Source organism: Anthonomus grandis, chromosome 9 (genome assembly GCF_022605725.1).
Source record: "Anthonomus grandis grandis chromosome 9, icAntGran1.3, whole genome shotgun sequence".
Taxonomy (NCBI): Eukaryota; Metazoa; Arthropoda; class Insecta; order Coleoptera; family Curculionidae; genus Anthonomus; species Anthonomus grandis.
Genome location: NC_065554.1, coordinates 3,323,884 through 3,351,078, shown reverse-complemented (window position 1 = coordinate 3,351,078; position 27,195 = coordinate 3,323,884). Strand labels below are relative to the sequence as shown.

General features: G+C 34.7%; 1 protein-coding gene across 5 annotated transcripts in view; it reads right to left on the bottom strand.

The window, feature by feature from the left end:
• LOC126740755 (vesicle transport protein GOT1B) overlaps positions 1-27,195 on the bottom strand; it is a 53,568-nt gene that overhangs the window by 5,579 nt on the left and 20,794 nt on the right. For all 5 annotated transcript variants that reach the window (XM_050446920.1, XM_050446921.1, XM_050446916.1 and 2 more), the window contains 2 exons: positions 14,789-14,967; positions 14,639-14,720 (listed from right to left, as the gene is read on the bottom strand). In XM_050446920.1, the coding sequence (XP_050302877.1) occupies positions 14,639-14,720; positions 14,789-14,967 (261 nt within the window). The remainder of the gene's footprint in view (positions 1-14,638; positions 14,721-14,788; positions 14,968-27,195) is intronic.

Genomic DNA, 27,195 nt, shown 5'->3' with positions numbered 1-27,195 from the left:
GGAAAAATTGCATAAGGATTTTCTTCGTCCCAAACATCGCTATTCCTACTATTAAAAATACCGTCTCTTGTGACAGAGGCTTCATCGGTCCACAAAACATATCGTAAAAAGTTTGGTTGTGCAATGATGTGATTCAGAAGCCATCGACAAAATTGAACTCTAGGATGATAATCGGCTGCAGTCATACCTTGATCTTTCTGGAAGTGGTAAGGATGAAGTTGTTGCTCGTGTAGTACCCGCCAGACAGAAGCGTTACTCGAATTCATATTCCTAGCGACGTCACGTGTGCTATTTGATGGTTCATCGGCAACTCGCTGAAGCACCTCTTCTTCAAATTCGACCGTTCTTACGGTTCGAGCAACACCAGTATCATGCATCTTGGTCTTAAACATGCCTGTGTCAGCGAGCCGCCGATGAACCGCAATAAACTTTTTGTATCCAGGATGCTGTCGTTCGGGATAACGTTCATGATATAACCGCGATACTGCTCGTGCATTGCAGTTTGTTGCTCCGTATGCCAAATGCATATCCGCCAATTCTTGAATGGTAAAATTTTCCATTAGCAATACATGTTTAAAAATTGTAAGCTTTAAAATTTTTAAACATGACATTGAGAATTGACATTGATAAGCGTTGATTTTAAACAATTGTTGTTATGGTATCATGTACAAAAGGTAAAAATAAATGCAGCAGATCCTATTTAGGTAATTATTGTTTTTTATAATTTCTAACGCGTCTTAGGACCGTAGTGGCTTAGTGACGCATTTCCGGACATGGGTTCCTATACTTAAATGGATTCTTCTATTGCACTAAACAACCACCAGAAGTTTGATCCCATAGTTCTGAAACACCCTGTATAAATTACTATCACATCGTCATTAAAATATGTAACTGCATTAAAAACGGTGTTTTATTCAGGAGAGCAAGAAAACAACCCAGAAAACTGGTCGTGGAAAAGCCCACGTCAAAAGAGATATTTCTTTACACAAGACAAGACACGTAGGAATTAACATGTTTTAGTATAGTGGTAAAGTGCGCACGAAACGTCGCACATTGGGGCAGAATCAACAATTTTTATACAATATGTTATAAAAAATATTTTAACCGAATTCTGTAAGATTCATGCCATTTTGTTTGACAACTACGGCGAAATAAATATCTTCTAAGTAGGCGCGGAATCTCCAATCGTTGCTTGGTACCGGAATTTGTTTTTGCCCATGCCAGTATAATTTTACATTTATTCGAGTTATGTTGGTTTATTTTCTTACTTTTTTTAATATTATTGTGTGATATAAGTTGTTTATTTCTTATGTAAAGTCACTTTACTCAAGAAGAGGATCAAGCACCCTCTAAAATACTGGACAATGGCAAGCTTAGTATTTTCTCTCTAAATATTCAGTCTCTAAGACACAAAACTGACTATTTATTTCTTTTGTGAGAATAGCTTCATTTACCTGATATCGTTGCCATATCTGAACATTGGTTAAATATCGATGAGCCCTTTTTTATTAACAATTACTCTACAGTGGCCAGATTTAATAAAACAAATGTATCTCATAGAGGTACCTTGATAATGTCTAAAAGCAACGACTTTTCAGTAGTAACCGAGTTCGATAATTTAATAACTGAAAAACTATTTGAATATTCCATTATCTATAGTAATAAATATGATCTTCATGTAATTTGTATATATAGAACACCTGACGCGGATGTAAATATATTCATTCAAACATTACTAAGCTTGCTTAAGTCTCTGCCTTTAAACAGCAAAATCATTTTATGTGGCGACCTAAATATTGATTTTTCCAGTGTGTGTGCGGCTCAGGAATCTCTCCAGTCTATTTTTGATTCATTTGGCTTAATCATGCACATTAAATCACCAACCTGAATAACTAAAATCAGCTCGAGTACAATTGACTATGTCGTATCTTCCTTTGATCCGGATTTCATTGATGTACTGTACTGTACTGTCCTAAACTCAGGCTTTTCAGATCATGAAGCAGTGTTAACAAAGTTTTCCATGATATCAAAAACTAAAAATGTTCCCTGCAAATTAGGCCGTATTTTCTCAGATCGAAATTTTCTAAATTTCAAGCACCTGTGTCTAACTACTTACTGGAATGTCCACTCTTCTGATGTTGATTCAGAGTTCTCTAGATTTATCTGTCTCACAAATCCTTTCCTTTAAGGCCTCTCAAACTGAAAAAACATAAACCTTGGTCTACCCAAGGCTTACGTACATCTGCTAAGAACATGCGTTCATTATTCAATCTTGGAAAATTCTCGGACAGCGCTTTCTTTCATGACTATGTAAGACTATATAAGAAAATTTATCAAAGGACTCTAAAAGCGGCAAAAGACATTTACTATAACAGGAGACTGGCAAAGTCTGGTAATGTCGCTAAAGAATCATGGTCGATTGTTAATAATCTGAGAAATAAACCTTTTAAGTCCAATACTATCTCTACTTCTCCTGAGATTCTCAACAATTATTTTGTAAATGTAGCGAAGAATCTAATGAGTACCATAGCTCCTACCCATGATCCACTTTCTTATCTTTCTAGTGCAGATGAAGACAGTTTTTTCTTTACGCTAATAGTATTACCTGAGCTTCGCAGTACGATTAGGGAAACCAAAAATAAGAGCTCTTCTGGAACCGATGGACTCACGTTGAACATGTTTCTAAACCTGCCAGAGTGTACATTAAATCATTTTACAAATTTAATCAACATGTCTTTTCAAAAAGGAGTTTTTCCCAACTGCCTTAAAAAGGCAATAATAATCACTCTACATAAAGGAGGAGATAAAGATCAGTCTTCCAACTATCGCCCAATTGCTCTTCTTCCCACACTATCAAAAATTATTGAAAGATTAGTGAAAAAAAGGCTCCATCATTTCTACTGAAATTTAAAATACTCACTCCTCAACAATTTGGATTTTTAAATAACAAATGCAGAAATGATGCTATGTTTGCCCTTTTTAATAACGTATACTGTAGCTTAAACAACCAACATCCTACGGCAACAATCTCCTGTGATTTTTCCAAAGCTTTTGATTGCGTAAACCACGATATCTTAATGAAAAAGTTGTAACACTACGGGATTCGAGGGGCATACCTCTATGCCCCTCGAATGGTTTAAGTCATATCTCAATAACAGGAGTTAGTTTATGAGGATTGATGCTACGATGTCTTCTTGCAACCCAATAGAATGTGGAGTGCCTAAAGGTTGAGTGCTTGGCCCTATTTTGTTTCTCATATTTATCAATGATATCGCTAGTCTGAATATTAAAGGAAGAACCTGCCTATTCGCGGATGATACTAGTTTTACCTGGAGTAATCCGGATATTGCCGAACTTCATAAAATCATATCAAGTGACTTAACTTCTATCAAAGCATGGTGCGACTCTAATCTTATCTGCCTTAACATCTCCAAAAACTAAATTTTTGTCCTATAAGAATAATTTGCAATCTTTTGTACTGGATAACGCAACCACTGACGAAGCCGACTCAGTGAAATTTTTGGGGCTTACTGTTGACAAGTCGTTAAAATGGGACATGCACATTAACCCTTTGACAAGAAAATTAAGCTCCGCTTGTTTTGCGCTAAGATCAATTTCCAAGGAGCTTAGCCTCTCAACCTCTATAACAGTGTATTTTACGCCCTTCCTTTTTGGGGTGTGTATAGTGTCACTACTCAATTTGACAAAATTTTCAGACTTCAAAAGAGAGCTTTGCGTTATACACTTACAGGTCAACCAAATAGTCGTGGCCTCTGAGAATCGGGTGCGCGGAGCAAGACCCTGGGGGTCTCCAGCTGGAGAGCTCATTTTTACTTGTGCGTTCGGAGTGTTTAGAGAGTTTACATCGGCGTATTAAAGTTAGTTGTGAAAAATTTAAAATAGTGACCTTTCGTTGGTTTTTTTATTTTTAAAATGGCTTTTACAAGTAAAGTTACGAAAAAAGTGTTGAACGGTCAAAGTCGTGAGATAATTAGTAATGTATTGAAGTTCATGCAAGCAGAAGCAGTTGCTGGTGAAGTTAGTATTCCTCTACAAAAAGTATGTTTTTAATTTTTTTTTCATAAATTTACTTTTGATTTCAAATAATGATAAGCTTTTATTATTTTTTGGTAAACTTTAACAATTTGACATTTCTAAATAAAGCTGTGGTTTAATTTATATTGATATTTTTGCAAAATTTGTATTATTTAACTCTTTTGCATAAACAAATTTCTATAGGATATAGCTCTTTTTTGCATTAAATTTAAAGTATTGTATTAAGTTGCCTGACGCTGTTTTAAACGTTGTTACTGTGTGAAAAACTGATTCTTATTATCTGATCTTTTATTATTGTAATTAAAAAAAAAATGTTTCTATAAAATAATAATAAAACATGTAAATATTCTATCGTCACCTAAAATAAAAAAACTAATTTATCTCATAAAGGAATGATAGTGGCAAATTTTTAAAATATATGGAAACTTTAACACTGTTACAGCCGAAATTTTTTATTAGCTTGCACCCTGTATATTACTTCTATGTTCTGCAAGTGTGATACATCTTTAAAAAGAAAATTAAAAGGGCTTTAATGGAAAATTAAAATATGGCAGACAGATTTTTAAATAATAATTTCTTTTGAAGGTTCAAGACCGTGTTGCAGCGGCAACGGGCGTTTCCCTAAGGAGTATTCGCAGAATTAAGCAGGAGGCAACCCGAATGGAAACAGGCGAAGCAAAAATGTTTTCAACACCCAAAAAAAGACGTTAAAAGAGAAAAACAAACACTCTTCTTGACAACGCTGATTTAGGAGTTTTGCGTAGAACCGTAATAAACCATCACATCACAGAAAAGACGGTCCCCACGTTAAAAACAATACACAGCAAATTTGTAGAAGACACTGGCTATCATGGATGTAGAAAGACTTTGCGTAAAAGAATCCACAAAATTGGTTTTCGCTGGAGAAAATTTAGTAATAACCGGAAAATATTAATGGAATGTCAACCTATAAGATTGCTTAGAATAGAATTTCTGAGAAAGATGCGAAAGTATAGGGAGGAAAATCGCGACATAATTTACATGGACGAAACGTATATTCATGCCTCCCATACGCACTTAAAAGTTTGGAGTGATGAAAGTTCAGAGGGGACCATAAACCTATTGGAAAAGGACCACGCCTTATCATAGTACACGCAGGTGGAGAGAACGGATTTATCCCTAACGCATACATAAGGTGGAAATCAAACAGCACAAGTGGCGACTTCCATCACGAGATGAATTTTGATAATTATAAAGAATGGGTAACGGAAAATCTTATTCCTAATCTAAAACCAAAAACTGTAGTAGTAATTGACAACGCTCCATATCACAATAAACAAGCAGAGAAAATACCCACATCTTTAACGAAGAAAGCGGAAATGCAAGACTGGTTACGATTAAGGGGAATACCTTATGATGATAATATGTTAAAGCCGCAACTATACAATTTAATAAAGCTGCATAAGCCGAAATATAAAAAATATGAAATAGATGAACTCTTTAACGCAAAAGATCATGAGGTACGGCTCCCTCCATATCATCCCGATTTAAATCCGATCGAGTTGGTTTGGGCTGAACTCAAAACATACGTGGCCAAAAAAAACATAAATTTTAACTTCAATGAAGTTATAAAATATTGTGATGCCTTTTTTGAAGAATTCTCTGCCGAAAAATGGAAATCTAGGTGTGAACGGGCCAAACGTTTTGAACAGGAATATTTAGAAAAAGAACCAACCATAGACCTAGTTGTCGAGCAGCTGATAATACAGAAAGTGACACTGAAGATGACGAAGATAGCGAATTGTCTGGAATAGAGGAACTTGACGAAGATGATGGATCAAAAAGCTTAACTGTTGAAGAGGATAAAACCTATGTTAATTTATAAATGTTTGTTGTGTGTTCATAAATAATATTTTATTTCGTGAATTTGCATTTTATTTATCATCAACCACCCTGTTAGTTTTAAATATTTTTGTAACTGGAGAATAATAATGTAATAAAAAACGTGATTTTAAGAAAAAAAACATTTTTTTTTTAAATATGTAAACCAATATAGTAAACGGATGTTTAAAAAAACACCTACAGATTAATATTTAATATAACAAAGTTTTTTTAACCTGCGATGGCGTAGTATTGGACGCCATCTGAAATATTTATATAATACGAATGTTATTGTAAATACTTAACCAGGTTTAAAAAAAATCACATTATAAGTCTGATCACTACTACTATTCTATCTAAAACTTTTTCGATATACTTTTTTTTGTGCCATGCAACATTTGTAAAAAAATATACAATTGTAAATATTTAACTGTTCGTATGGTGTACATATAAATATACCATTATTTCATAATAACTAAATAGTAATATGTAATTAGTAATAAGTATTATTTCACTTAGTATATCAAATATTTATGTAACTAACATGAACAAAATATGCAGGGTGTAAACGCACCACATCCTGCCTAAAGTATTAATTTTCTCTTCTTCAACTCTGTTGCACACACTGGCTTTTTTACTCCTTCGTTTGCACAGCTCAGAGGCCACGTTTATTTGGTTGGCCTGTAGACTTAATTATAGAGCTCATTGCCAGGATTTCTTTAAAATATTAAATATTCTAACTTTGTCGTCACTACTTATATATGAGTCCGTTTGTCTAATTCGCAAGCACTTTTCATCAAATTCAGATAGGCCATCCCATAATTATCCTGTCAGAAACGCGGAGTATCATTTATAACTGCCTACTCCACATTCAGAATTGGTAAAAAACTCTATATTGTACAAAGCAAAAAAAAATGCACATTTGCCATTGAACATCAAGTCCATCACATCTTTTCCTACTTTCCGTAAGGCATTAAAATCATTCCTACTGGAGAGAGCCTTTTACTCGGTAAACGATTTTTTTAATACTTAATTTTAACTTCACACACACAGACTGATTTATTGTTTTTATATGTACTGTTTTATGTAGCTATTATATTATATCTTATTTTTCTTTTATACTTTTTTGCTTTCTTAGGTTTCCCTTTTTTTTTCTTTTTTTGACATTGTATACATGGAATTGTATATTTTTTAATTTTTAATTGTGTTTTGTTTATTTATTCATACTTTTGACCACATACAATTATTGATTTGTATAAGTTTGTATATTTGTTTTACTAGGTTTATTTTATTTTTGTGTGTTTTGTTTGTTTTTATGTTTACTTTAGTTATCAGCTTGGTCTACAAATTGTAAAATTTTTTGACAATAAAGCCATTGATTGATTAATATTTCTATTATTCTGGAACATATAAGCAATTATTCAATAATTAAATATTATTTTAAAGCTGCATGTCAAAAATTTGCAATAACGCAATAATATTTTCAAAACACAACGAGATTTAGTAATGTATTCGAGAATATCCGGTTAATTTGATTACATTTTATTTTTCATTAATTAATATAATTTAATATTCTAATACAAATTTTTGCCCCATTTTGAAATATGTTACCTTTGATGAAACTAAAAATTGCTCAAAACCACTACATTGCTTAAACGTAAATCTATTGTACAAATGATGATGATAATTAAAAAAGACGTTTGTTGAATTGATGCTAATTAAAAAATAATGAATAAAATGTATTGACACATCACGTCCTTGAGAATTTTTATTTAAAAAAAAACGAAAAATAAGCATTTTATTATTTTAGAATCTGTTAAAGGGTATTTCACTAACTTTACTAAAAGTCTGATCAATAAATATTAAATGCTTTATTACAAAAAAGTAAATTTCTTGACAGGATGATAGACGGATAAAAAAAATCATATAGATTTTTTTTTCGGATAATATAAATCATATACAGGGTATTTTACAAAAATCTACCAAAAAGACTTACAGTACACTTAAGTAAACTCAAAAACACAGTTACAGTACACTCGAAAAAATTCGAGGTACCATGATGTGAAAGATCGATTTAATTTTCTACAAAAGGAAATCGAGAAAAGAACAGCTCTTCTAAGCAATCTGCAACATTGTCAAACATTTAGTCATTTTAAGTATAAGTGTAAATCTCTACACCAATTACACTGCACAACAAATCGAAGGTTATTTTATGTTGACTGAAATATTTTTATTGTTGTTTACTAATTCGGGGGCATCTGATTTCGAATCTGTCGTCAGTTTTACTCTAACAGCTCGAGTTGTTTAGATATAGCTACGTTCTTCTCATTTATCTTTATTTTTGGTTTTTTATCTATTATAGTCGCGTTTTAGATAAATTATTGTAATTTTCATCATGACTTCGCTAAGAAGGGTCTGCATTAACGATCCGAATTGTTTTTGTTATATTTGTGGTGAATATGTTTTTCAAAAATTTCGATTGAATATGTCAGACTTTGTGAAACGAGCGTATTTAGAGTTTATTATGGGCCACTAAGAAGAGACTCTCTTTTAAATTCCAATCCCCAATGATTTGGCGTGAACCTTTAAATCATCACGATGACTGCTATTTTTGCGTTGTTAATATAAAAGGAATCAACAAGACGAACCGCTCCAAATGGATTTACCCCACATCAACATCAGCTGTGAGCCCTGTAAGGAGCTCAAAAGATACATCTTTACCATTACCATCTACATCTACAGAAAGTTCTGATGAATTGAATGAACTGAGTAGCATGAGCGATGACGAGTTTGTTCCAGAAAATCTCTTTGAACCAAAACCATTCGATCAAAGTGCACTTGATGATTTAATTAGAGACCTTGGACTATCCAAAACTTCGTCTGAATTATTAGCCTCCAGATTAAAAGAAAGAAATCTTTTAACTAAAGAAACTAAAGTTTCTTATTACCGCACTCGAGAAAAAGACTTACTTCCCTTTTTCGCTGAGGAGGATAATTTTGTATTTTGTACTAATATTTCTGGTTTAATGACTGCCATGGGCTTGCAGAAATATGAACCAATCGATTGGCGTTTATTTATTGACTCGTCAAAACGGAGTTTGAAGTGTGTACTATTGCACAACGGAAATAAACTAGGCTCCATACCAATAGCACATTCAACTAAAGTTAAGGAAGAATACCCCACAATAGCACTGGTCATGAACAAAATCAAATATAACAATCATAAATGGGTGATTTGCGTTGATCTTAAGATGGTGAACTTCCTTTTAGGACAACAAGGAGGCTACACTAAATATCCTTGTTTTATGTGTTTATGGGATAGTAGAGCAAAATCAGAACATTGGTCAAAAAAAGAATGGCCCTCTAGGGAAGCACTACTTCCAGGTAGTCTTAATGTTATAAATGAACCTCTAGTGCCACGAAATCGTATCATATTGCCACCCCTGCACATTAAACTAGGTTTAATGAAGCAATATGTTAAGGCATTAAATAAAGATGGTGAATGTTTCAAATATATTTCAAGGAAATTTCCAAGTCTAAGTTCAGAAAAACTCAAGGCAGGTATATTTGATGGTCCACAAATTCGCAAGTTGGTAAACGATCCTAATTTCACCAGCTCAATGTCAGAAATTGAGAAGAATGCATGGGATTCCTTTGTTTGGGTTATCCAAAATTTCTTAGGTAATAGGAAGGGTGATGATTACATTGCGCACGTCGAAGAGATGTTGTCACACTTCCAGCGACTTGGATGTAACATGAGCATCAAAGTGCACTTCCTACACAGCCATTTACACCATTTTCCTGAAAATCTCGGTGACATGAGTGAAGAACAGGGTGAACGATTCCACCAAGATCTTCGAACCATGGAAGAACGATTTCAGGGTCGCTGGGATGCACATATGTTGGCCGATTTTTGCTGGAGTATTCAGAGTAGCAGTTCATTCAAAACTAGTAGAAAATCATATAAAAGAAAATTCCTGAGTGTATAGTTCTTGTAATTAAAAATGTTTGTACGTTGAGTGTATTTTTAATTCCCAAAAAATACTCTTTTTAACTCAAAAACTAGAACTGACACATATAAACTGATGACATTATTTAATATCAGCATTAAAAATAAGCCTAGAATCATAAAAATATTCCATGCAACATACATGCTGTTGGGCGGTGTTATTGACAGACGTTTCAAATTATACTATCATTACTTACTCAGCGATAACACTTCATATACACTTCAGCGAATCAGAATATGTATATAACATTAATTTTTCAACAATTTTTCATACATAGGTTAATAGTGTCACAATTACCCCGGTTGACCCTATGGTTCGTATACCGTATTGGCAAATTGATATTACAGATAGGAGATTAATGCATTAAAAAAGAAAGTACACCCAATTACTACGGTATGAAAAAGAAAAGACTGTTGACCAGGTTGCGGAAAACTTGTTTAAAGGTGGAAGTCGCGTCACCGCCACATTTGTCTAGGTTCCTTTTTAGGTAGGGAGGACAAATCAGCAAAACCAATTTTTCTTTGGAAAGTTATTGTTTGTGTAATATTAGTTGTTCTATTTAATCGTTACTCTTCAAGGAAATAAGAAGTAATTTAATTATTTTTAGAAAGAGAAGTCTCTTTAAGAAGAAAATGTAAAGATTTAGACATTTATTAGATACTTTTAGTCCTTTCAAAAGTTATTAAATGGACCAATTTATCTTGCACAAACTAAAGCTATTACGGCGTGTGTCCCGCGCTTAAATTAAGCGAGATAGTACGAGCGTCGGAACGATATCTGGTGGGGATGCAGTCCTTTCTTTTCTTTATCATAACTTAGTAGTTAGGTATATACTTCCTTTTCTAATGCATTAATCTCCTCTCCTCTGTAACATTAATTTGCCAGTACGTTCAGACCATACTGGCAAATTAATGTTACACATGAGGCATATACGAGCCTTTTTTATTAGTATTTCATATATATGTGAGTGATAATATTCTTGGACGGAGGATTGCTGATATTGATGTCATATAATTATATCGAAATTTATATTTTAAAATTTATTCGAATTATTTTTTTTTGTGTATACGAGAACTGTACAAAAAACTGATGCGATTGATCTTTAAATCTATAATTTGCTATAGATATTCAGCATATTTGTGATGAAGTAAGCTAATTCCTGTCTGTAATATTTTGATAATTTTTAAGTTAAAACAATAGGCGACAGTTGAATTAATTGAAAGTAATCACAATTTTTTAAAAATGATATACTTCTGGTGTAAAATAAATTGCTTTGCAAAGTTGGAAATATAGTTCTCTTTGTTTTCCATACCAGATAAAGATTTTGGATAGCTGGAGAGCTCTCAGAGATTGTTGGCATTAGCAACAATGAAGAATATGGCGATTGGCGACTGTGAATATCTGTTCCGTAATTTCAATAAGTATAGCACCGAAAATATTCCGTCAGCGAAATACTCTTTCAGACCGGGATTGGGTTCCAGGAAATTCTCCTCTGACCTCGCTCGCCAGCATAGCCCCCTCTCATTAACTTTAAGTTTGTAATCGTTTACTAGCGTTTGATGCGTTGGTGGGTGCGTATCGTTGAGCGTTGTAGTTGTATAATTTTTACGTTAGTCTAATTATAGTAGTATGCTCCTTCAATTATAAAAGTAATAATAGAAAGCATTAATTTATAAATGAGTGTGAAGTTTAATAAATAATAAATACAAGTGACATTTGGGCTTTTATTTGGGCCTTTAATGAAATACAATGTAAATGCGAGAAATAGCAAATAGAACCAGTGCAAGTTTAATTAAATCTAGCACAATATCTTTATGATGGTGCAGAGATAGATATCGGCTTGTTCCTGACTCGTAAAATAAAAAGGCATTTAGCTGTTAAAGTGAAACTAATGAACATTAAGTTTAATCATCACGGGCCCACTTTTCACTGCGACAAGTGATTGACAACCTTCAAATATTCAAATTTTATTCAAATTCAAATATGCTTTATTGTTCTCAACGAAAAAATGTCATAAATAAAGCCTTATTGCGTCTAATAAAATAAATAAAATAATACTACAATTAAGAAAAGTCACAATATACAAAAGTCGCATAACATTGAACATTAAATATATAAATTTAATATATACCTAATACTATTTTTTTTTTTACATTAGCATCTCTCCACTAGTTAGCTACATTATGAGTGTCATTAAAATATTCAAGCACTGAATAGCAAGCCCGAGTACATTAGAATTTTTTTAATAGTGATTTAAATTGTTTAGGAGATTTTGCCTCCTTTGCACTCGCTCCAATGCTTCTCGGCACATGGTTAAAAAATTTTATAATCTCATAAAAAAGTGATCTCTTGACCAAAGCAGATGTTGGTATAGAAAGACGTAAATTACCATGTTGGCGAGTAACATATCTCGGATTTTGGGTGACAAACTTGTGTTGATTTAGGAAAATCAGGCATGCATCCTGTATGTAGAGGCAGTAGAGAATAAGAATACTTTATTTGATAAAGCATGGCCGACAAGACTCTCTAGGTGATATCCCGCATATATATCTCACAACACGTTTCTGAAGAACAAACAAAATCTGCAGAAGGTAGTTACTAGCGCTCCCCCAAAAGTAGATGCCATACCTGACATGGGATTCAACCAGGGAGAAGTATACTGTTCAACCAATTTCCCCTCCAAGCTCTTGAGAAACCACTTTAACAGCAAAACAGCCTGCAGAAACTCGATTGCTAAGGGACAGTAATTGTTTCCCAAACTTTAGATCTTTGTCAATAACTAGACCCAGAAATTTATTGACACAGTACTGCTGGACAGGACAGTTGGAAACAAGAATGTTATCAATGCTATGGTTATTTGTAAAACATAAAAGCTTAGTCTTTTGTGGATTTAAAGATAGTAAATTTGCCCTAAACCACTCAAATATAAGTTTATGATCAGTCATTATGGCTCTCCATAGAGAGTCGATATCAAAACCATGCCAGAGAATGATCGTGTCATCCGCAAACAATGTAAATTTCCCCTGGATACAGAGTTGGGTAAGGTCATTTAGAGACATATAATAAATAATAATATATCATACAGGGTGTCATTGAAATGGTGTAAAAAAATTCGGGGGGTGATAGTACTCCTAAAAATTTTAAAAAAAGTTCCTATAACTATAGGGCGGAAAATGCATATTAAGGGAGTTAGGGGCACTGAAAGGGTAAATTTAAAAAACGGTTTTTTGAAATTGTAGGCTTAAAAAACGAGATAAAATTTCGAAAAAAAATCCTCTGCCATAAATTTTGACCCAAAATCAAATGGTGATACTGAAAAATAATTTGGAAAATCGGAAAGGGTAGTTTTTGCAAGGGAAGGGGGTTAATTCGTGAATAACTTTTTTTAGGTTATTTTCTTCGCAACGTGGGTTCATTTTTTAAAAACTACATACTTTTTCCTATAAAAAAGGTACTCTTGTTGCACATCGCCCAGAACGATGGTTTTCGAGAAAATTGAAGGCAAAAAGTTTCTCTGATGGGCTGCTAACTGGTTAAACAACATAAACTTATGAAAGTTATGGGGTTTCAAAAGTAAACAAGTAGTTATTAAATAATTAATTGAAAAATCTAAATTTCATGATTTTTAAAACATCGTATTGCTTTAAAAAAACGAAATAAACCAATTACCAAAATTCCTTATTAAATGCATACTTATTTGATTCATTAGCCTAGTTTACTTTACTCCACTGTTGATCTGACAGTAAAGATCGTTCAAAAGATTGTGCATGGCATCTTGAGTGCTTTTATTCTTTCGAAAGCCAAACTGAGAAGCACTAAGAATATTCTTGGCTTCTAAAAAAGACACCACACGACTCCTGACCATCTTCTCAATGATTTTTGAAAGTTGTACAAAAGCGATATAGGTCTAAAGTCTGATGGTTTATCAAGACTGCCCGTCTTATGAACTGGGATAACCTTAGCGGATTTTAAGCAAGGCGGAAAAGTTCCCACAACCCATGATGAGCTTCAACAAGGACATTCAAAGTTATATCTAGTATGTTAAGAAATATTTTAGAAGATATCCCGTCCTCTCCAGCTGAGTTTTTATTTTTCATTGAAAGTAATATTTGTTTAAGCTCAGCCAGGTCTGTAGGTCTGAAGAAAAATGAACCCCGAACCCCATTATCAAGTAAAGTTATTTTTACTATTAATGTACTATTAATACTTATAATGGGATCTGCCAATGGCGGACCCAGATCTTTGTGGATTTTCTCAGCAATTTCGGTAAAATAATTATTAATAATATTCAAAGCTGACAATTTTTTCTCGATTGCATACTACACACTAAGAAAATTACAGTTTTTTATGATTATGCTTAATAATGTATTGAAAAGAGAAATAGGCAACAAAAATTGCCATTAACGTTTTTTAATTAAATTATTCTACCCTAAAAATAGTATCTTAGAAAATTGCTACAAAACTGTTGTTAATTTTTTATTGCTATGTCAAATTTTAGCAATTTCTTCAGGCATGAGAAAACGGTGCTTCGTAGGTAAAAAAGTCAAGCAACCTAAGCATTTCTTGCTATATGTTTATAGGACAAACTAGGGCTCATTTTTCACGTAGAATACGTGGTTAACATTTTTTGGACAAGATATGGACAATCCTGTATTTATGCTAAACAGATAAATTGTGATCTACCCAACTCAAAAATTATATAAAATACTTACTTTGCTTACTCCTGGCATATTTAAAAATGTTCCTATGAGAGGTACAGATCTTAGAAAGTTGACTGCTGCTGGTAGAAAACCACTATAAAAAATCATAAGATACAAACTCAAAGTAGTTTTATAACATGTATAAATAAATATATATATTACCTAAATAGTAAGAAAAATCCGTATGCTTCCAAAACCATTCCCACAATGGGCCACCCCCATAAAACAACCAAAATTCCCCCAAAAAATGCCACACTCCCTTTTAGCCTGTGCTTCTGGAAGAAAAAGTTAAATGTCCTTTGTCTGCCAATTACTGCCACTAATCCAGCAATAAATAAGATCTGAAAGAATATAATATTTATTAAGTAATACTTTTAATAATCCCGCTTTTAATTTTAACATATTTATTTATCATTACTTTTTGTTTCGTGAATGTTTTATCTTATATTATAAACCAATATTAATGGAATTGATTGATAAGGACACCGATTGGATTTGTGGAAGCACTTGATTTGTGAACCCTGAATATGAAGTATCTTCAATAGATGGCACATTAACTTTAGTTGGTGGTTGAATTGAATTAAATTGACGAAACAGTGGGCTGCCAAGGCAGTTGTGCATATAGGTCTCCTGATGGACCCGTCATGCCCCACGGCCTTAGAGAAACCGATAAGGCTCTCTGGTCTGAAGGACTTAAAGTCGCTCGGTACACTGAAAGTGTTACCCAAGTATTTAAACCTGGCGCGCGTGAGTGCTGGGCACTCCCCGACTACATGGTCAACGGTTTCATCCTCCTCAAAGCACCATCGGTATTCCGGGTTGTCCGCAATACCGATAGTATGGAGACCTGTCACTAGGCGAACATACCAGGGGACTCAGTCCATCTTCGGTGGGTCCACTTGTCCAGCAGACCCTTCATTGAGGCGACCGCAACGCATTTGGCGATACCAACTATGGGTTCCGGCCCCATCGGCACATTCGCGGATCCCAGTCTGGCAAGAGAGTCCGCTTCCTCATTACCTGCATGGCCTGCGTGGCCAGGTATCCAGACGATTTCACCAATAAGCCCTGATCCAGCTCTGTTATTCATTCTGGAGCCATCTGTGTACCAGATGGTCCCCCTATTTAGCAATGCAGGTCTGTTGGAATGCTGCCACTCCTCTCTGCCTGCAATGTGCGTCACGAATCCCTCGCAGTCCACAGTCACTGGAGCCATGCAGTCACTGCCCATCAGAAGGAGAGGACATTCCTGTATGGCCCGTGACCAAATTTTTGCGTGACCCGTCTCGCCAGCACGTAGTTCGCCGAGGCTGTATAGCCTGTACGCAGTCCTCATTGCCTCGAATTGCACAACGAGGTCCGGAGGCGGAAGGCTCAGCAGAGTCTCAAGCGCTCTAGTTGGCGCCGTCCGCATGGAACCCGTTATGCTGAGACATGCAAGACGTTGGACTCTGTCCAGTTGAGCACGAATTTTCGCTTTCTCCGTACATGGCCACCAAACGATAGCCCCGTATGTGAGAAGAGGTCTCACAATGCGCGAGTAGATCCAGTGGAGGATCTTAGGAGACAGACCCCAGGTATTGCCAAAAGCCCGCCTGCAGGCCCATAGCGCGCAGGTGGCCTTTTTTATTCTGGTGTCTGCATGATCGTGCCAGGAGAGTTTGGGATCCAACTTGATTCCCAGAAATCGAACTGTCCTGGAGTAATGCAGCTGCACGCCACCTAGAGATATAACAGGGGGCGTGCCAAAGTTACGTCTCCTCGTGAATAGTAGGAGCTCTACTTTTTTGGGGTTAATCCTGAGACCCCCCGAGAGGCACCATATGTCCACCATACGCAGGGCTCTCATCATAGGGCCCTGCATTGAGACGGCGTCTTTCCCTGGGCAAAGGATTACCAGATCATCAGCGTAGGCCTGTGTGTATAGGCCAGCATTGTTTAAAAGATTTATCAGGCTGTCGACCACAAGGTAGGGGACAATACTCCTCCCTGCGGGCAGCACCTAGCCGCCAACGTTTCGACAATCTCGTTGTTGAGCTGGGCAGATACATGACGTTTCGAGAGCATGGCCTCTATCCAGCTAACCAAACAGGGTTCTGAGTCGCAACTCTCGAGTGCTTGGCAGATTAATGCAAAAGGGGTGTTGTCGAACGCCCCTTCAATGTCTAGAAACGCACCCAGACAATAACACCTCTACAAAAGGACAAAGCGCTCCAAAAAATTTTGCTCGTGACGTCACACGTTTGGGCCATGCACTTCAGGTTGATTTTCGCGTGAATTCAGCTGTTGACGCTGCCGTTGTTCGTCCGCGGAAGGCTGCCTGCAACGCTGCCAGACTTTGCAGATTGCCGTGAACGTTAGGATGATGTATTACTATCTTAAAATAATTAAATCTATATCTTTAACTGCTCTTACTTTACAATTTAGTTAAAAAAAAGAGTGCATTCTTATTTCTCTTTTTATAATTTAAACTTCCATTTTTTCAAATTTTATCATTTATCTAATACCTTGTTACTTGCCAATAGGAGTTCTTTCTATATAAATCTGACAACGACACACTACTTGTTGTGCCACCTGATGAAACGAGAGGTTAGGTTGTTTATATTTATGTTCTGTGGTTGCCGGTATTTCTGACGAGATCCGCAGTAAACATTAGCTCATTTTTGTGTTTTTTTTCTAAAATCGGAACTGTTTATTTCCGCGAAACCTGTATGTTATATTTATGTAAACTCTTCGCGTACTTTTAAATCGCAAAATCGTAATTTCGGACTAGAAAAATCCTCGGAAAAACCGGTTCTCGGTCGCGGTTTTATTTGTTTATATCAAACTTTAATACTTTAGTTAGTGTTTAATTTAATGTTTTTCTCCTAGTTCGCCTTGTAGTTAATACCAAAGTGTAAATATGCCTCAAAAGTGTTGTGTTCCGGGTTGTATCGGAAACTATAAAAACGGACCTAAAGTGCATGTCTTCGGTTTTCCTAAGAATATACCTAAATCTAAGGGGAAAATGCGTAAAAGCCATACACAGAGATGACTTTGAGCCCACAAACAACACCAAAGTATGTGAAGCTCATTTTCCTGAAGGTAGTATAATAAAGAATACTTTATTATATGTTTTATTATACATATTAAGTTCAAGATTCCATCAGAGGTAAAATTTTTACAATAGAATTACTAAAACCACGGCTGAAACTTTTGAAACTTTTTTATATAGCGAGCCAGTTTGTGTTTTAACATCAAAATTTAAAACTCCATATACTTCCCATCCCAGACGATTTATATGCAATACTTGAAGCAATAGACCTTACTATTATTACCCTGCCTTTGGAGGAAAATGTTTCCAATAATGACAACCCCGACTGTGACTTAAATCCAAATACTGCTACCGAGACTGCTACCAATACCCTTGGCAATATTATTCTCGATCATGCCAAACCATCAAATGACATAAATAAAATGAAACGTGTGTGCGATTTTGTGTCAAACATACTAAAAAGTTTTAAAAACATTGAAGACAACAAAATAGTGTATTCTTTAGATTTTATTTGTGAACAATTAGCTTTGCTTGCAACTGCAAAGGAAAGGTACAGATATTCAAGTAGTACAATAATTTTGACTTCTATAATCTATACTATTAGTCCTCATGCGTACAAGTATTTAAGAGATTATGGATCCCTAATTTTACCACATCCTCAAACTATAATGGGTATTTGTAACAAACACATGACCGATTCCCACATAGATGAAAAAAAAATGTTTTTAACTTATGCCCGAAATGTGTTTAGTTTACTAAAGGATCATGAGAGATTTGTGACACTACTTTTTGATGAAATTCATATTGACCCTTACATGGACTATAAAGGTGGTAATATCACTGGAACATCAGTCAATAATAAGTCTCTAGCTTCCTCGGCATTTACTTTTATGATTACAAGTGTGTGTTCCAGCTTTAAGGAAGTAGTTCATATAGCTCCCATCTCCAAAATTACATCAGACATACTTCATAATTTTATTAAGACAATTATTGAAAATTTAGAGGAGATTGGGTACATAGTTTTTTAATAGTGTGATAATAATGCCATTAACGGGAAAGCCATTAGTCATTTTTCAACTGCAGACCAACTTAGCATTGTTTATCCTGATCCCATAGATAATCAGAGACCATTATTTTACCTATTTGACACAGTTCACTTACTTAAATGTGTATTTAATAATTGGCTTAACTCTAAACCAGACCAAAAATTTTATTTTCCTGATTTTGACACCTCAAAGAAAAAATGTGCTTCTTTTTCTGCAATTAAAAAATTACATGAACTGGAGTATACCTAAGCTTTTTAAGCTTTTAAAGTCAATATATGTATTTATGTGTATATAATAACATTTTTTACTACTTGATGGTATAAAAAAATAAAAAATACCTAAATACATATGTTGAATTTTGGCGCAGATGTAGGGGAGTTGGAAGTCTGCATTTAATATTACACCATAATATTTAACCTGACATTCAACCAGAACTAAAACATACCTTTGAATCTTTCCTGAACTCTATTCTATTCCTAGCATTTTTTAAAATAAGCCAAATATTGAGATATTAGCATATGAAATCCCTTGGTTTTTAAAAATCGGTGGCCCACATCGATGACGTCACGCGCCAAGCACTAAGGCCTTGTCTTTGAGTGGGTGTTGACCCAGACGGGCTTGCCCAATAGTTGATGCTTTTAGGACAAATTTGCCATGTAAGTTTTTAATTGTAATTTATTATACAATACGTATACAGGTTGGTCGTAAAGTAAGGAATAAATGCAATATCACGTAAAAAAATATTTTTTTTTAAAATCTCTTGGACCTGTCGATTTTATTTTTTTCGGGGCATATTTTGCGAAAAAATTTTTTATACAGAGTGTCTTAAAAAAGGTGATAGTTTTTGTGAACTTATGAAGTTGATAGTGAAGTGATAATTTTTTTTTCAAATTGCAACCCAATTTTTTTATTGCATTTTTGGATTGCCCTTGCAATTCTAAACATTTAATGAAGCACGTAGATATTTAAGTCCAAGCGTTTTGGAGTTATTCTCATTCAAAATTTGAAAAAAGGTATGAAGAAAAGGAAAAATTAAATAATTTTTAAAACGTTTTATTCTATCAAAACAAAGCTTCGTAAACTTAAAAATAAATTTATTTCAGCAAATGTTCGACATGTCCTCCGTTAGTCAACTGACAATAGCCTAATCGATCTACAAATTTCTGCTGCACATTTTGAATCATTTCGGGCGTTATTCGACGTATGTTTTGACGGATGCGTTGTTTTAAATCATCTAGATTTCCCGGTTGGCTTTTAAACAACCACCCTTTAATAAGCTATCCCCATAAAAAAGTCTAGTGGGGTTAGATCAGGTGATCTTGGTGGCCACTCCAATAACACTGCTCCTTTCAATCCACTTGTTTGGGAAAGTGTCATGCAAATAAGTTCGAATTTCCACACCAAAATCGGGGGGAGCATCATCTTGTTGGAACTAGATGTTATGGTGGGGCAAATCCGGACGTTCTATCTCGAGGACGTTCCTCCTCAAAAAAACTCAGGTATCTTGCTCCTGTTAAATTTTCTTCAACGAAGAAAGGCCCGATAGTAATGTCACTGACCATGCCAGCCCACACGTTTATTTTTCGATTAAATTGTGTAAGTCCTTTCCTCATTCAGTGTGGATTTACATCGGACCAGTACCAAAAGTTCTTATGCGACGATTCAAGCAGGCAACGGTTTCATCGGAAAAAAAACATATTTTTCACTAAATTTGGTTTCTCCAAACACATATGTTGCAAAAGCTCACAAAATCCAAGGAGGCGCCTCTCGAAGTCTCCTTCTAAGAGTTCTTGATGAAGTTGCATCTTATAAGGGTGGTATTTATTCGTATGTAGTATTTTAAGAACACTCGATTTTTCAACATCCATGTCCTTTGCTACTTGTCTAGATGGTACATGTGGATTATCTTGAACCGCCAATAAAACTTGCTTATTTTCATCAACTTGAGGAGGGGAACATCTGGGAACATTTTTTACATGACTGAATTGACAAAATTTCTGCTCAATCTTGCTACCTGTCAATTGCGATATTGGCGAGCTATTGTGATATTTTTGATTAAATAACTCACAAACTTCGTGATGCGTTTTAACTCGATTAACGTAGCCAATCATCATCAAGATTTCTGTGCGCTGTGTCTCTGTAAGCCGCATATTAATTTAATTTAGTGTTAAAAAACGAAAATCAACTGAAAACTAGTGAAACGTTACCAAAATATACACAGAGAACTATCAACGATATTAACTATTGACATTAATTATTCTTTTATTTCCCGCGTCATAAATCCAAAGCGTACTAGCTTTGGCGTATATGGAGCCATGCCGAAATACTAAATTTTCAAATTTCGAATGAGAATAACTCCAAAACGCTTGAACTTAGGTATAGCATATGCTACATGAAAAATTTTTAAAATTGTAAGGACAATCCAAAAATGCAATAAAAAAATTGTGTTTTTACTGCTTTACGGGTTGCTACTCAACAAACTTTTCTTATTTTTATCAGAATATAAATAGCAAAAAAAGTTGGGTTATGTTAAAATGTCAGAAACTTGACAGATACCCCGAGCACCAGATCATTTCAAATAATTACAGGTTCCCATCTATTAGCATTTATACTAAGGGCAATTTTCCAAATCTATTGATCCATCTATTGATGACAGACTCTGAGACCTTTGAAGGATGTTTGATGACATCTGTATAACAAGAAGTGAATTCACAGTACTAACGTTAAGTAAGTAGAAATCTGTAAATATGGTCATTGTCAATTGTGTCAAATGCCAAACTATGGATATTAACTACATTGCTTAAATATGTTGGCATTTGACAGTAAAAAGTTGGAATAACAGGCTTATGTTGAAATGTCAAAGTATACTGACATTTGCCAATTATGACAGATTTCTAATTACCGCAATATATCGATTTGAACCTGTTAATAGTCCAATAATTTTAACTGCTGGGAAAACTGGACAAAAAGACCCTGATTGCCTGGAATAAATAAAAATTAATTCTGCAAACTTGAAACACTTGAAAACCCTCTTCAACTGCCTGGAACATTTTTAATAAATGACCCAAATTGCTTAAAGTAAATAACAATGTATTCCAGGAGCTTGAAGTATATAAAAAACTACTTCAATTGCCTGGAAAACTGAGTAAAAGACCGCAACTGCCTGAAATAAAGGACAGTTTATTCTAGAAGCTTGAAATACTTGAAAACCCACTTTGACTGCTTGAAATATTGAGAAAAATTACCCCAACTGCCTGGACGAAATGAAAATCTATTTTAGAAACTTAAAATACCTACTTCAATTACCTAAAATATTAGGAAAACTTACCCAAATTACTTGAAATAAATAAAAAATTCTTTCAAGGATCTTAAAGTACATGAAAACTTACTTCAACTGCCTGGAAAACTGAATGAAAAACCCTAACTGCCCGGAATAAACGAAAATTTATTCTTGGAACTTGAAACACATGAAAACCCACTTCAAGTGCCTGAAAAAATGGGAAAAATGACCCCAACGTTTTGTAAGAAATGAAAATCTGTTTCAGCAACTTGAAATACCTAGAAACCACTTCAATTGCCTGGAAAATTGAGAAAACTCAGTAAAATTACTTAAAATAAATAAAAATGTATTTCAGGAGCTTCAAAACCAATTTCAACTGTCTGAAATATTGAGAAAAATAACCCCAACTACCCGGATGAAATGAACATTTATTTTAGAAGCTTAAGACCCATAAAAAACCACTTGAATTGTTATGTTTATAGATGTCAAAGTACATTGACCGTTGACAAATAATGCAATGATAACTGACAAACCATGCTCTAAAAATTACATTAAAGTCCAAGAGCATTTTTTGCTTATCATTTATTCACGTGGCGTATTACTATTTGGCAGCTAGAACACTCAATAAAAAGCTGAGTTATATGAAATAATTTATCTTCTCCTTTGACAGACGTTACAATGACAAGACCCTTCGAATTAATTACAGATTTATACTTATCGGCGTTAACACTATACACAAAAATCCTTATTAGGAGGAGGGCGACAATGATCCCTAAAGCCTGCGCCACATAAATATCTCACTGCTTGCTTCTGCAGTACAAAAGGGAATTGAAGGAGCTGAAGGCTTGCATAACCCCAAAATTGAATTCCGTAGCATAGCTGGAGACTTCACCAGAGTAAAATAAACATTTTTTGCTGTTCTTTTGTTGAGTGGATCAATCTAATAGCATAGCAGGCGAAGGCCAATCTCCTTCTCAACATGCAAATATGTGTTTCAAATTTTAGTTTTGAATCAATAAAAATGCCCAGAAATTTAAAGCAGTCTGTTTTTGTTCGAATCTAATATTCAACAATAATTATTTTTATCTAGCTTAAATATACAGTCTTCATGGCGGCATCGGGATTTCAAAATATAACTATTAAGAACAAATTTATGGGTTCAGGGACTTTTATCGAGATACCGCAGCATAAGCACTTCTTTTATAATTGTATAACACTATATGGATTATGTGGCTTTTCGTTCGTATTTAGTCTGTAATTTTATAAGATTGAAATAACATCTTAATTTCTTTGTAACAGTTCTTATAATATTCGGTTAATAAATCATTATACAATATATTCATTTGTGCCTTTTATTATCTTCTAACTCGAACAGGTTATGGGCCCAGGTACGTCGCGTTACCTCACCTGTATAAAGATAATAGAAAGTGTACAATCGCGAGTAGTATTCGTGTTTTGTGAAAAGCCGGAATAATGTGCAAACTTTTATCTTTATATGTTAAAAATACTTTTCTGTCATCCAAATTAGTATTAGCATCTTTAGGTATTAGCAATAGTGGGATAATCAGCGATACACCCTTGATCGAAGATAGGTCTTCGGTTACGCCTCAACTAGACCAATCTATAGACACCCTTGCTATTGGATCTTCTTTTTTAATAGAAACTCCCACCATAATCAAGTTTCCCTAGCATTTCTTAATGTTCAATCTGTGCGTTCAAAAGTTAGCGAATTGGAACTATTTTTAGAATCGGTTAACTTTCCTAGTGCGTTAATTCTTGTTGAACACTGGTTGAGGTCTGACGAGCCTATTAATATCCCTGGTTATGTACTAATTTCCAAATTTTCACGCAAGCAATATACACATGGTGGTACTCTCATTATGTTAGAGAAAGCTTTTTTAACTAAATTTGTGTTTATTACTATTGACAGATTTGATCATCTATTGATTGAAAAGGTGTGCGAGTTTTCTATTGTATTTAGCAGTAAGTTAAATTTGTATATTTTAGGATTATAACGATCTCCATCTGGTAATTTAGATTTGTTTTTAGAAAGGTTGGAGATCCTCTTAAGTGAAATTTCGGTTAATGCAATGTTGATTCTGACTGGCGATCTTAATGTAAATTTTTTAGACAAATCTAATGGATCAAATCGAATCCTTTTTAATCTGTTAAACTCATTTAATTTTAAGATGCACGTGGATCAGCCAACCCGGATTTCAGCATTTTCTTCCTCACTGATAGATTACTTCTGTACGAATTTTAACCAACACGAAAATCAGTGTACAACAATCAATGCCGGTTTGTCTGACCATGAGGCAATAGTGGGATTAGTAAAGCTTAATAGTAACACTAATGAGAATAAGTTTGCACGCGATAGACTTTATACTAGAGCTAATTTCCGCAAATTCTCCTTGCTTTGCAATATGTCAAGTTGGAATAATGTATTGACTACTGTTAACCCAACGCATAGCTTTCATCAAATATTATTAAACAATTTTAACACTGCTTTTCCTGTTGTCAATATTAAGAAACCAAATAGAAAACCTTGGTATACTAAGGGTTTACGAGTATCTGGGAAAAATATGCGCTCTCTTTTTTACATTAGGAAATACGCTATGAACAATGCAACATTTTTAAATTATTATAACAGATACCGCAAGATTTACAGAAACTCAATCAAAATGGCTAAGTGGACCTACTTTCAAAGGAGGATAAATAATTCCTCCAACAGAGCAAAAGAGTCTTGGAAGATTTTATATGAGCTAAGGGGCAAAAATAATGTCTTGGTTATTACAAGTACCTTAGATTCCAATGTCCTCAATTCCTTCTACTGTGATATTGCTAGTAACCTTGCAGCCAATCTTTCACAAAAAATAGATCCCAGGAGCTATCTCAGCAATGTGGTAGTAGCCGAATCTTTCTTTTTTGCCCCCACAAGTGTAGAAGAGCTTAAACAGTTAATGGTTAATATTAAGAATAAGAGTTCATCAGGTTGGGATGGGCTTTCTCTTAAAATATTTTCTGCTTTACCTTTTGTTGCTTTGCAAGTCTTGGCCGAGTCAATTAACTTTTCATTTATGTCTGGAGTTTTCCCAGAGTGCTTAAAAACAGCAATGATTGTTCCTCTTTACAAGAGTGGCGATCGCGACTGTCCTTCTAACTTTAGACCTATAGCGTTATGGCCTACTTTAGCCAAGATAGTGGAACGGCTTGTTAAGGTGAGGATGGTTTCATTTTTAAATAGGTTTGGCCTATTGAGTCTTCAGCAGTTTCGCTTTCGTGAGTCTGTGAGCACAAATGATGCTATCTTTAGCTTTCTAGAGCACCTGTACAACCGACTGAATGTTGGTGAAGTTGCAGCAGCGGTATTCTGTGACTTGTCCAAGGCATTTGGCTGCGTGAGTCACAGAGTGCTGCTGATGAAACTGGAGCTCTATGGTTTCAGAGGAACTGCCCTTGAGTGGTTTCGTTCCTACGTATCAAATCGTGTCCAGGCTGTCAAATTTAATGGTGGTATCTCTAAGAAACTTAATATAAATATGGGTGTTCCGCAAGGATCAGTACTTGGTCCTTTACTTTTTCTCATTTATGTGAACGATCTGCCACAACTGCAGGTAACTGGCAAATTTACATTGTTTGCCGACGATACCACCATCCTCTGGCAGGACTCTGATGTTTCTCAAATGGAGGCCAATATACGTGCAGATTTGTTAAAAATAAAAGACTAGTGTGATGCAAATTTTTTGACATTTAATGTTTCTAAAACAAATATCCTTAATTTTAAATGTAATACAAATGATATATGTTTAAATAATGAAGCCATCACCATGCCACCGTTCAGTAAGTTTTTGGGTCTTTCCATAGACAAGTTCCTTAAATTTGAAGACCATATTGTGAATGTATGTAGAAAAGTCTCATCAGGCTGCTACGCCCTAAGGGTTATTGCCACCAGTCTTAATTTCTCCATCGCCAGATCTGCATACTTCGGGATTATCGAGTCGCACCTTCGATATGGAATTTGCTTTTGGGGTTCATGTTCAAATTCACTTTTTAGTTCAGTGTTTGTACTCCAGAAAAGGGCCATTAGATATCTATGTGGGGCCAAGCCTCGTGACTCATATCGCCCGCTTTTTGTAAGTCATAATATTTTAACCCTGTGTTGTATCTTAATTTTGGAAACAGTTTGCTTAGTTTTTAGAAAATATAAACAAGAACTCCACTTAGGAAGCCACTATAATACGCGACAAAATTATTTGTTGAGGCTACCCATTTCTCATTTTGAACTTGTCCGTAGCTCTATCATATATGGAGGTAGAAAGCTGTTTAATAAACTTCCACTAGAAATAAGACAACAAAAGCACGAAAATATTCCTTGCTAGTAAAGCGTACTATAGTTTAAGTGAATTTTTTAATGATTAGCATTTAAGTATTTTTCAAAGTTTTATATAATTTTATTTTATTTTAAATTATGTTCTTGTTTTTATTCCTTTAATGTACAGTCTATTGGCTTTGTCTACAACTTCTATGTTTATATTGACAATAAAGCATTTTTGAGTTGAGTTGATTTGAGTTGAAAATGGCGGAAAGTGCAAAGTATAACGTCGAAAAATTAAATGGTCAGAACTATCAGTCATGGAGTTATTTAGTAAAAATGTTGCTTATCAATGCTGACTTATGGGGAGTAGTTTCGAGTGTATTACCAGCAGAAGAAAGTCGAGACACTACCTGGAAAAAACAAAATGATAAGGCTTTGTCAACTATAGCCGAATGAGTCGTCGAATGAGTTTACACTGGAATTCGTAAAGAGTAAATTAATCGATGAGTACAGGAGGCGTCAGGGAGCTTCAGGAGGAAACCAGGATGAGTCAGTTATGAAATCAGTGTATAAGGGTAACAGAAATATTGGTACTGCAAGCACAGAAGTAAAGCAGTGTTATTTTTGTAACAGGAAAGGCCATTTTAAACGAGATTGTTTTAAATACAAAGCATTTAAAAAGGAAAAGGCCAATAGGGTCACTGAAAGTAATACTGATGATGCATGTTTTATGGTTAATTATAGCTCAAATGACGAAAAAAGGAATTCTGCTTTGTGGTATGTGGACTCGGGAGTTTCGAACCACATGGTTAACTACAAAGGATTTTATACCCAATTTGACGGTCGCAGAAAGGGCGTTGTGAGGTTAGCGGAGAAAGGTGATTGTCAGCATAC